General features: G+C 44.6%; 1 protein-coding gene across 1 annotated transcript in view; it reads right to left on the bottom strand.

The window, feature by feature from the left end:
* Positions 1 to 234: 234 nt before the first annotated feature.
* The window catches only part of LOC124616385, a 160,305-nt gene continuing 147,736 nt past the window's right edge, over positions 235 to 12,803 (bottom strand). The window contains exon 5 of the mRNA XM_047144690.1: positions 235 to 398. Coding sequence (XP_047000646.1) covers positions 235 to 398 — 164 coding nt within the window. The remainder of the gene's footprint in view (positions 399 to 12,803) is intronic.

Genomic DNA, 12,803 nt, shown 5'->3' with positions numbered 1-12,803 from the left:
AAGTATTTGACGACATAGACCGCACAGTCTGCTACATCCCTTCGCCGGAAGGGTGAACACAGTAGTGTATCAACTGTTGCGCAGTCATCAGGTGGCGTCCCGTCGGTGAGGTCACGGCCGGTGCAGCAATGGCAGCCGGACCCGGTGGTAGAGGTTGCAGAAGCGGCAGTATTAGGTAGTTGGGTCGGTTGCGGAGAGGGACTGGCGTTCTTGTGGAGGCTGGAGGAGCGCCAGTCACAGGTAGTTGGGTCGGCTGCAGAGACAGCACAACGAGCCGACGTTCTTGTAGAGGCTGGAGGAGCGGCGGCGCCGCTTGCGCGACCACTGGCCGCCCCCAGCGCCCCCGGCGCCGCCTCCGCTGCGGCTGCCTTCCGCCTCCTGGAGCGCCGAGTTCCGCTCTGCAACAGACACCGTTACTGCACAATAGCTCGTCACAGTGTAAGTCAAAGGCGAATTCAGAAAATATGTACCACGTTAAAGCTTAGTGCTACTCTGTTGGACAAAAACGCTGCATTAACAGATAAAATTAACAGCCCCGGATCTACGGAATTTCCGAACCAGGGAAAAAGTTGACGGTGCTCTTGTGCGTTTGAGATAGGACGTCATAATTTTAAAAAAATTCAAAACTTTGTTCATTTTGTAGCGCACATCTTTCTGAAGAGTTTGATATATGAAATATGTATGTTCGTGGAAATGTAAGACATATAATCTGGTCTTCAGTGTGCCTAAGTGGAGTGCCACGCCACACAGCGTTCCTCTACCGCACGTCACTATATTTCGCTCTGTGGAATTCAAAGATGTATACTTTGTAAGCAAGACATCAAAAATATATTCATGAGAGGGGAAATTATAATGTCCTGTGGTGCTTCCCTAGCTCCCAGTCGGCCGGTTTGACATCCTCCCTCAGTTTAAACAGAAACCTCACAATACTGGGTAGGATTATTTGTGAGCGGGATAATAAGAGCCGGTCAATTGGCCGAGCGGTTCTAGGCGCTTCAGTCTGGAACCGCGCGACCGCTACGGTCGCAGGTTCGAATCCTGCCTCGGGCATGGATGTGTGTGATGTCCTTAGGTTAGTTAGGTTTAAGTATTTCTAAGTTCTAGGGGACTGATAACCTCAGATGTTAAGTCCCATAGTGCTCAGAGCCATTTGAACCATTTTTGATAATAAAGACTCTTCAGAAAATTTGCAGTCTTTATTGTCTATTGGGTAATAACTTTCTCTTTTGTGTGGCATAAAATTAAATATAGTGAACATAAAAGCATTAAAGACAAGAGAAAAGCAAGACGGTTCACATTTCTTCAATCCTTAGGTATCAGGATTTTTTCTCTCTAATCTTGTTACAGCTTCTTGCCGCGAGGCTTCCTTTCTGCAAAAGAATCTATTATCTCATCGGGTTCGTCAAACGTTTTGCTACATGAAAAATCAAAATGTCGTCGTCTAATACTGAAAAAGCTGTTAATATGAATGATACCCAAGACTGGTGTCCTTGCTCGTCTTGATTACGTCTGTTTTGTCACTGTCAGCTAGATAAAACGAAACAAGCTTTTTTAGTATTACAACAATTGTAACACATACTAAAAAACTGTCATTTTTATCTATCTCGTTACATAAATAACTCGACAGAACATAATTCACGTAGTACCAATATCAAATGCCTATTAGGCCTACTACAAGCATAAAGTTTTATGTTAGGAAATAGTTTCACGTTTCCTTCATACACTTCAGTTTCTCAAGCAGAAGATCGAAAAGTAGTAGTAGTAGTACTAAATTTTAATATAAATTTGGAATCGTTATATTCAGCCATATAATTTGTGTGCTGTCCCCGTTTCTTCCCCTTCCTCGTCCTTACCAACAATCTTAGAACTACTTAAACCTAACTAACCTAAGGACATCACACAACACCCAGTCATCACGAGGCAGAGAAGTTTATTTCCACTCTGGTATAATTATAACAAGGCTTGTCATTCGCACACGCGGTCAACCACATAAACAAACAACAATTGGCACCCACCTCGCACCCACCCGTTCGGGTTTGTTCGACTCAGCTCGTATAGCCCCGTCCCATTTTGTCTGCGGGAAAGTTAATTTCTAGATGCGATGATGCTTCCTCTGTCAGAGACATCACGTACACTATTCACGCACTCAAAAATAAACTTATGATTCGTTTAGAAATCAACTTAGGATGTGTTCAAAAATGTTCAAAGACCAACAGCGATGCGTTTCAAAATCATATGAACAATGGATAAACCAAAGTGCGCTAGATGCTAGGCGCTTTGTGAAACTAGGTTTTTTGCTTCAAGAATATGAATTTGGCGCTCCCTGAAATTGCCGCTCGGGCAGATACCACGGTTTGCGCTCCGCCCCCCCTCCCCCCCCCCCCCCCCCCCTAAATCCATCCGGGCCTGAATATTAGACAATCACTATGAAATAATTGCGACATTCTTGGCTACTCTTCTTCGGATCAATTCTTGCAATGCTTTTGACAGCAGGTGTGATTTAAGCATGAAGCAGTTTTTCCAACAGATTCCGGTCGTATGCAAAGAACACTACCAGAAAGACACAACAATATCTTCACTCCGCGATAACAATGGTGATGTTACTGATGGTAGTGCCACTAAAACGGACTTGCTAAATACGGATTCCCGAAATTCCTTCACCAAGGAAGACCAAGTAAATAATCCAGAATTCGAAGCAAGAACAACAGGTAAAAGTAGATATCCTCGGTGCAGCAAAGCAGCTTAAACCACTCAATAAAGACAAGGCATCAGATTGTATACCAGCCTCGTTCCTCTCATAGTATGCTGATGGAATAGCTCCATATTTAGCACTCATATACAACCGACCACCCATTGAAAGATCCATGCGTGAGGTCTAGATCATTGCAACAGTCACACCAATAGCCAAGAAAGGAGATAACAGTAAACCGCTGAATTACAGACCCAAAAGTGTAACGTCGGTTTGCAGTACGATTCTGGAACATATACTGTGTCTGAATATTATCAGTTATCTCGAAGAAACGACCTGTAGACAAGCAGCCAGCACAGATTCAAAAAATATTGTTCTTGTGAAACACAACTAGCTCTCTATTACCACGAAGTGCTATTGACAGTCGATGTCAAATTGATTCCATATTTTTAGGTTTCCAGAAGGTTTTTGACATCATGCATCACAAGCGACTTCTAAAAAAAATGCGTGCCTATGGATTATAGTCTCAGTTGTGCGACTGGGTTAGTGATTTCCTGTCATAAAGGCCATAGTTCGTAGTAACTGGCACAAAGTCATCGAGTAAAACAGAAGTAATATTTGGCATTCTCCAAGGAAGCGTTATAAGGCTTCTGTTGTTCTTGATGTACGTAAACGATGTAGGAAACAATCCGAGTAGCACTCTTACATTATTTGCAGATGATGCCGTCATTCACCGTCTCATATAGTCATCAGATGATCAAACGAAATTACAAAACGATTTAGACAAGTTATCTGTATGGTGCGAAAAGTGGCTAAATAATGAAAAGTGTGAAGTCTTCCACCTGATTACCAAAAGGAATCGACTAAATTTCGGTCATACGATAAATCACACAAATTTAAAGGCTGTTAATTTAACTCAGTACTTAGGGATTACAATTACGCATAACGTAAACTGGAACGATAATATATATGATGTTATGGGTAAAGCAAAACAAAGACTACGATTTAGTGGCAGAACACTGGGAAAATGCAACAGGTCTACTAAAGAGACTGCCTACACTACGCTTGTATTTCCCCAACTGCAGAATTGTTGTACGGTGTGCGATCCGCATCAGACAGGATCGACGGATTTACTCAGGAAATCGAAAAATTTCAAAAAAGGGAAGCTCCTTTTGTACTATCACGAAATAGGGGAGAAAGCGCCACGGATATGATATGTGAATTGGGGTGCCAGTCATTAAAAAAAAGACGTGTTTCGTTGCGACAAGATCTTCTCATGAAATTTCAAACACTAACTTCCTTCTCAGAGTGTGAAAATATTTTGTTGGTGCTCACCTACATGGAAGGAATGATCATCATAGTAGTATAAAAGATTCAAATGTTAAAATGTGTGTGAATTCCTAAGGGACCAAACTGTTTAGGTCATCGGTCCCTAGATACTACTTAAACTAACCTATGCTAAGAACAACACATACACCCATGCCCGAGGGAGGATTCGAACCTCCGGCGGGAGGGGCCTCGCTGTCCGCGACATGACGCCTCAAACCGCCCGGTCACTACGCGCGGCACTATAAAAGAAATCAGAGTCGCAGAGAAAGATTTAAGCGTTCGTTTTTCCCACGCGCTCCTAGAAAATGAAATGGTAGAGATGTAACTTGCAGGTGGTTCGATGAACCCTCTGTGAGGCATTTAATTGTGAATTGCAGAGTAATAACGTAGATGCAGATGTAGCTGTAAGTAGGGTAAGCTCTGGACAGTTTTAGAATGTTAATTCCCTAGTAGAGATGAACTGCGTATAATAAGCTGCTGCAATCTCCAGATTATTGTCTGTACTTGATGTATCAGAAAACTACTTGACATAGTGACCGTCTAGTGTCAAGCTCTGAACTTCTCTCAGCAAAAACCAGGTGTTGAAACTAATAGAAACTTCTGATTTCTAATATTTTGTTTATTTTAAATCTACTACCCAGCTTTAGTTTTTGCACCAATTGGATTTTTAAGGGCTCAATTTAAGGTCTTTTGCAGGATTCGGTGCAGTGATGATCTATGTTTATTTAAAGAACTCGCTCGCATACGAATTGAGAGGTTAGGATCGTCAGGAACAGATCGATTTACACTCTCCACAGATTCACCCGTTCTTGATGACCTTGGTCGCTCGGATTTCGGTTTGGTCAGCGCTGAACCGGCCTCTTCGAACTTTGTGATTCATTAGATTGCAGGAATTGATTGGCTTATTGCTTTTCGTACGTGCAGTCCTGAAATAAGATTCAGGAAGGCTGAAGGTGTCTCTTCATACCGTTGCAAGGGCCTTAATAAGCAACACGTCATTGGAAAAATCCATGGACAGTTGTCCTGAGACACTCAGTATACTTTCTTAACATATAAGTACAGTACATCACAGTTAAAAGGAGAAAAATGTTATTGTAACAGTTGCTTGATTCATCTTAGTGACAGTCCCGATTCATGCGTACTGGCAAGAGTAAATAGAGACATGTGGTACCTAATTGTTATCTTTAACGTATTTTCTGTGTATTTGATAACAATAGCAATATGAATCGTAATTTTCTCCTTAAGTATGATAAAGAATGAACTAAGAACTTTACAGTTTCTACTAACAAAAAGAACAGTGTTATAAATTTTCAAATTTTTTGTCCCGATACACCCGAGCTTACCCTACAAAAGTGTTAGAACAACAAACAGAAAAATCAGTGTAATGATACGTAGCAGTGAAGTATTCGATCATACAGAATAACATTTATGTGAACTGTGATAATTTACATGGAGTAGAAACTAATAACTTAAGTACTACATACGACATACTACCTGTGACGCATTGTTGATAAATGTTACTAAATATTATGATAATTAAAAAAAGACATCAGTTCCAAAATATGAGAATCTATCTGTGGATCGAAAAGGCTAGGAATATTACATATTGCACACGTTGTCAGCGTTCAATTTAGCGATGAGCCGTTAGCGGCGTGTGTGCTAACCTTTAACCATCCAGCTTGGCGGCCAGTGGTGAAGCGTCTGCAAGTGCAGCGGATAAGCGCGGCAACTCCCCAGGGCCGACCGCAAAGTCGTACTCTCTACGAATACTGGTGAGCTGCACGTGTCTGTTGTGTCTCATCGATACTATGAAGTGGTCAGAACTGACCACAGCGCTAAATTAGGGTACAGTGATCCTCTACCACCAGCGCTATGTTATACTAGTGATTCTATGTGGGAATCGCTTGTGGTGTGGAGTTCCTGCTCTTGGACTGTGGTGGTTATTTCGTCAGAAAAAATGTTGCTACAAGTCTGCTCAAGATCCAAACCCATCTGTCCCATTCTCACAGACCAAGTGCTCAGCAAAAAGGCCATTGTGATCCCGAAGGCCATTATGATCCAGGTGCAGATACTCATCGTGTTAGGCAAATGCCGGGATGGTTCCTTTCAAAGGGCACGGCCGACTTGCTTTCCCCTCCTTCCCTAATCCGATGAGACCGATGACCTCGCTGTCTGGTCTCCTTCCCCAGAACAACCAACCAACCAACTCATCGTGTTTCGGTTTGCCGCCCGAACTCCGTCCCTCTAAGAGCCTTAGTGTGCGTATATCCGAAGACGTTTCTGGTAGTGTCTCTACGGCTGTCGCCTAATTACATACTTTTTGCCTTTAATTTAAACGTCGATTTGCTGGAGGTGTTGACGTTCCCATAGTAACGCACTGATGATCTTTTCCTTTAGGTGTTATCGAGTCGAAGTTCATTTGCAGTCAAGAAGTCGAGTCAACTTGTATTGCTCAGAATCGTTTCAAGATGCATTATCTTGATCCAGGCTTACAGCATTTCTATAATGGCCCTTCCCTTGTAGAATGTTCAACGTGGACTAACAATAATATCGATTAAAAATAGTGATTGGTGATTAAAGGACCTCATTAAGGCCTCTGACAGAAGTCTTAGAAGAGTACAGGCTTCGATATTGCATTAAGGGCGCCTGACATACTACGAAGAATGTCGAAGTAAAACAAGAAGCAGTCGGATACTACAATTGGGCGAATAACAATTCCGTGAACTGTGTCACACAGGCGTTTATGCACCAATTCTAATGATAGGTGAACTACTGCTTATTGACGTTGGGCTGTTTTATCTGTGACCGAATGGTTCTAGGAGCTTCAGTCCGGAACCGCGCTGCTGCTATGGTCGCAGGTTCGAATCCTGCCTCGGGCATGGATGTGTGTGCTGTTCTTAGGTTAGTTAGGTTTAAATAGTTCTAAGTCTAGGGGACTAATGACCACAAATGTTAAGTCCCATAGTGGTCAGAGCCATTTGTTTTCTCAGATTAGCCACGTTCTCTGCTTCATAGGGTTGATGGATGTCAGTGTGATCGGCAAAAAACATTAGAGAATGGACTGGGAAACAGGTTTTGGGGAAACACGAGATAGTTGGGCAGTTTTATCAGGAAAATTACATCTTGAAATTGTCTAGGGCAATGAAGTATATGGAATGTTCTGCTAACTGTTTCCATTGCCAATCAATCATCAGGTAACACTCGCTTCAGTGAACTGTAAACGTTTTCACGGGAGGGGGGCACATGGTTTGATCCGCAAATTCTATAGCTCGTAGTGCAGTTGAACATTTAGGGCAGTGGTCTTCAAACTTATTTCCTGAAGAGTCGATATTAACAATGTGTTGTGGCACCTCGGGCCGCATGTGTACTGATATCGTTATGGACGATCAGAACATTTCCGTTTGAGGGCGTTGCTGCACCAAATATGCTACGTAGCGGGTATATAATCACCGACATGTAGCTAAGGGATTAGTGCGGCATTCGTGTGTTTCCGACGTGCGTACGGTAAATGCGGAAACGGGAAATATGGCGACGTTATTATCAAATGCGTTCAAACGGGACGAACGTGCTAGTACTCTTTTCTTGGCTGCCGAAGAACAAACACCGTAGACACACAGCTGAGAATGAAGAAGCGTGTGGGCACTACTTCTGCCGAAAACCACCATTGTGGAATGGTTTCGTGCCGGTTGCGATTTGACATAAGACGCCGGTCGGTAGAGGGCTTGACGCAGAAGCTGCGCCATGTGGGAGACACTCGAGCAGCCGCGTTATAATCCTGATCTCTCCCCACGCGATTATCACGCCTTTGGTCGCTTACAAAAGATCTTGAAGGATCGACGGTTTCTTTCGAACGAGCAGTTACGGATTTCGTATATACCACATTTGAAGATAATCGTCACTGTACCGCGCGTTCACGAAAGCATATTACTTCCGTGTCAAAATTTATAACACAGTGGTTGATCGGTATGAATCTCACGTGCTCGTGAGTTGCCAGTGGTGGTAAACAATACCACATTCCCCTTCTCACGCCCTCTAATCCCGCATTGGCCGCGCTAATTACCTTTCTGCCCCTGATACTAGCGGCCAACTTAGCTCACGGCCGAATTCACCAACGTCAATTAAAATGAGGAGGATTTTGAAACATTACTGCCTCTGCAAGTATTTCTGTTTGTTACAGTCCACGAAAAATATATTCTAAATAAGCTCTTAACGTTAGTCGACGATTTTGACTTAGGCTGTTACCTGCTACATGCATATTATAACAAAATAGTGGTCCGCACGAATATTTCATTCGGCCGCAGTTTGACGACCACAGGTTCGATCCCTCTCGTGTGATTCGTCAGATGTGAGATTTGCAGGGAAACCAGCGTCGACTGATGTGCAAACCACTGATCCACAGATGCATGGAGGCCTCTCAGCACGTGACTCTCTCGCATCTTCTCCAGATACTATACAGATAGAAAAACGTAACTAGCTTTATGACTCGAGCTCTGAAATAGGTCGGATCTTAAATAGTCCGCCTCTTCCTAGCGTAGAGAATGAAACGAAATAGAAGAAAAAAAAAAGACAATGAAATAACGTGACTCAAAAATGCATTAATTTGTAAAGAACTTCTGTTGTGGATTTTAGGATTTGGTTGTGTCACCATAACGACTGTTTGTTATAACTAAGTTAGAAGCTTAGTTTACTGCGGAAAAAAGTTACTGGAGTTCGTAAGAAACCGAGAACTGGGTCGGAATACGTGCCTGCGCCGTCAGAGAATCTTACGAGCAGTTAGCTGTAGAAACAAATATACACTCCTGGAAATGGAAAAAAGAACACATTGACACCGGTGTGTCAGACCCACCATACTTGCTCCGGACACTGCGAGAGGGCTGTACAAGCAATGATCACACGCACGGCACAGCGGACACACCAGGAACCGCGGTGTTGGCCGTCGAATGGCGCTAGCTGCGAAGCATTTGTGCACCGCCGCCGTCAGTGTCAGCCAGTTTGCCGTGGCATACGGAGCTCCATCGCAGTCTTTAACACTGGTAGCATGCCGCGACAGCGTGGACGTGAACCGTATGTGCAGTTGACGGACTTTGAGCGAGGGCGTATAGTGGGCATGCGGGAGGCCGGGTGGACGTACCGCCGAATTGCTAAACACGTGGGGCGTGAGGTCTCCACAGTACATCGATGTTGTCGCCAGTGGTCGGCGGAAGGTGCACGTGCCCGTCGACCTGGGACCGGACCGCAGCGACGCACGGATGCACGCCAAGACCGTAGGATCCTACGCAGTGCCGTAGGGGACCGCACCGCCACTTCCCAGCAAATTAGGGACACTGTTGCTCCTGGGGTATCGGCGAGGACCATTCGCAACCGTCTCCATGAAGCTGGGCTACGGTCCCGCACACCGTTAGGCCGTCTTCCGCTCACGCCCCAACATCGTGCAGCCCGCCTCCAGTGGTGTCGCGACAGGCGTGAATGGAGGGACGAATGGAGACGTGTCGTCTTCAGCGATGAGAGTCGCTTCTGCCTTGGTGCCAATGATGGTCGTATGCGTGTTTGGCGCCGTGCAGGTGAGCGCCACAATCAGGACTGCATACGACCGAGGCACACAGGGCCAACACCCGGCATCATGGTGTGGGGAGCGATCTCCTACACTGGCTGTACACCACTGGTGATCGTCGAGGGGACACTGAATAGTGCACGGTACATCCAAACCGTCATCGAACCCATCGTTCTACCGTTCCTAGACCGGCAAGGGAACTTGCTGTTCCAACAGGACAATGCACGTCCGCATGTATCCCGTGCCACCCAACGTGCTCTAGAAGGTGTAAGTCAACTACCCTGGCCAGCAAGATCTCCGGATCTGTCCCCCATTGAGCATGTTTGGGACTGGATGAAGCGTCGTTTCACGCGGTCTGCACGTCCAGCACGAACGCTGGTCCAACTGAGGCGCCAGGTGGAAATGGCATGGCAAGCCGTTCCACAGGACTACATCCAGCATCTCTACGATCGTCTCCATGGGAGAATAGCAGCCTGCATTGCTGCGAAAGGTGGATATACACTGTACTAGTGCCGACATTGTGCATGCTCTGTTGCCTGTGTCTATGTGCCTGTGGTTCTGTCAGTGTGATCATGTGATGTATCTGACCCCAGGAATGTGTCAATAAAGTTTCCCCTTCCTGGGACAATGAATTCACAGTGTTCTTATTTCAATTTCCAGGAGTGTATGTTCTTCACACTGCAACCATTTAGAAGTTACCGTAAGAGTAGCCGCGCATTGGAACTAAATGGAGCCAAAATGAAAGAGAGGACGCCAGTTAGTCTTACTCAGTGTTCGTATCTCTACTTTCACTGTTGTAGGCGAGTTATTGCAGAGGTTATGTCATTTACTGAATGAATGATAACAAATGTAATGTGTTTGAAAATAAAAGTTAGTCCTTTTTGAACGTTAAACACACCAACAAAAGAGACCTTCAATAGTGTTTCTGTTCGAAGAACGAAGTTGGGTACGCTCTTTGAGTGTTCACTATTAGGAGAATTAAAGTTGCTCAATAAGTGACTTAATTTTTTTTCTTGCTGTTTATACGAAAAAGTGGCTATTTTACAGGGATCAGTTGCGGAATTCGTTGCTACGTCAGCTTAAAATCTAACAAATCAAGGTTACGAGACGGGTAAGCAAGTGTGCTGGCCGCACTGCTGGCAGCGCTCAGGTCAGGCAGCACGAGACTCCAGCAGGCACACCAGAGGGATGCAGCCTGTGTCCTCGGTAGCTAATTATTTGTGGTCTGTAGTGATATTTACAAATACAATTAAAACAATTACAGCCGTCGTTTGCGAAAATGAAGTCTTTTGACCTAGGTTTCGGCCACTTTTAAGAGTGCCTTCATCAGAAATAAAACATTTAAAATGGGCATGTCACGTATAAAATAAAAATGAAGCGATAACGCTTTAGTCACAAAATATTAAAATAGAAAGCATAGAAGGCAGGCCACTAAGGGCTGCACCACATGTCGAGCTGCGGTAGCATCAGAGTTATATTTTGTGACTAAAGTGTTATCGCTTCGTATTTATTTTATACGTGACATGCCAGTTTTAAATGTTTTATATCTGACGAAGGCACTCTTAGACGTGGCCGAAGCCTAGGTCAAAAAGACTTCATTTTCCAGACCGAGGGCTGTAATCGTTTTAATTTTACATTGTAAAGGTCGCTGACAACGCAGCCACGTTTAAAGCTTTATGATATATATATAGTTTTTGTTGTAACCTTAAAGTATACATAGAAGTGCTTCTCAATTCTTATTTGAAAGTACGTTATTATAAACTGAAATTAAATTTACAAATGTTTTAGACATGAAGTCGGAAACCTGTCACCTTTGTTTACATATTTTTTCTTAAAATATTTCTAGCGTGTCTGATGTATCTGGCTCATTAGCGTCACTTACTGCAGCAGGAGCTGTAGAGGTGCTATTAAGGCCTGAAAGTAGGTTTCGAGAGAAACTTACATAGCCCGGATACTAAACGTGCTTTGTGTGTAGCGTAAAGCTCTGGTGGCTGGAATGGAGCATCAGGAACAGGCTCCGAGGAAATTGAGGATTGTTAATTTTCACGATCGCCAGCCAGACAGAGTCCAGAAAATGCGTTATTGTGGCTCAGATGGCTCTGAGCACTATGGGACTTAACATCTGAGGTCATCAGTCCCCTAGAACTTAGAACTACTTAAACCTAACTAACCTAAGGACATCACACACATCCATGCCCGAGGCAGGATTCGAACCTGCGACCGTAGCAGTGGCGCGGTTCCGGTATTGTAAGTAGTTTGAATGCGATTATGATGAGGAGAGGCTTATTCTTCGAACTGAGTTTCATTTATGACCCTCGTAATTCCCAATAGATTTTTTTTTGTTTTTCAGTTCGTTTGAATAGTTCTGAGTGTCCCGAGTTGCTGATCTCATCTGAATCTCGCAGACAAAAGATTCGGGAGGATAAAACTAGGTACGGGTGAGAGGCAGGTAGCGCTTGGCAGGTCTGCGGGAGCGGCCGTGTTCCAGATGCAGGACAGCCTGGCTGGCATGCCTAGGTGCGGGAGGCTCCATTGCGTCCCATGCTTCCGTCTGGCGTCTCTGTCAGCAGATCTGCCGTGGCACCCCAGAGCGGTAGGGCCCTTAGAGTCGTTCCATAAGACGCGGAGGGAAGCTCATGAAAGACAATTGGAAGGCTTACATGCACTTTCACACGTTTCCCAGAGCAATCGGTACTCAGACGGCACCTGCACGCTGGCGAGTAACCTGATCACTATAAGGTTAAAACCCTGATTCTAGGTTTCACTCTCTTCAAATGACGACAACAGGTGAGGGGTTCACTGTGTGCAGCAGCTACAAGACTGCAACAGATCCGATTATATATTAGGTTGAGGTAACTCTGAATGAACCCGCCCTGTCGGAATGTGTAGTGAATGATCGGAAATTTTCCATTTATAGAACAATGTATGAAAAATTAGGTGCTGTGCGTCTGCCAATGCCACATTACACTGAAGCGCCACAGAAACTGGTATAGGTATGCGCATTCAAATACAGCATTCAAATACAAGCAGAATACGGCGCTGCAACGCCTACATAAGACAAGTGTCAGGCGCAGTTGTTAGATCGGTTACTGCTGCTACAATGACTGGTCAGCAAGATTTAAGTGAGTTTGAACGTTGTGTTGTAGACGGTGCACGAGCGATGGGACACACCATCTCCGAGGTAGCGATGAAGTGGGGATTTTCCCGTACCGCCTTTTCACGAGTGTACCATGA

This window comes from Schistocerca americana, chromosome 5 (genome assembly GCF_021461395.2).
Source record: "Schistocerca americana isolate TAMUIC-IGC-003095 chromosome 5, iqSchAmer2.1, whole genome shotgun sequence".
Taxonomy (NCBI): Eukaryota; Metazoa; Arthropoda; class Insecta; order Orthoptera; family Acrididae; genus Schistocerca; species Schistocerca americana.
The sequence above is the reverse complement of the archived record's forward strand: the minus strand, read 5'-3'. Positions and strand labels throughout refer to the sequence as shown.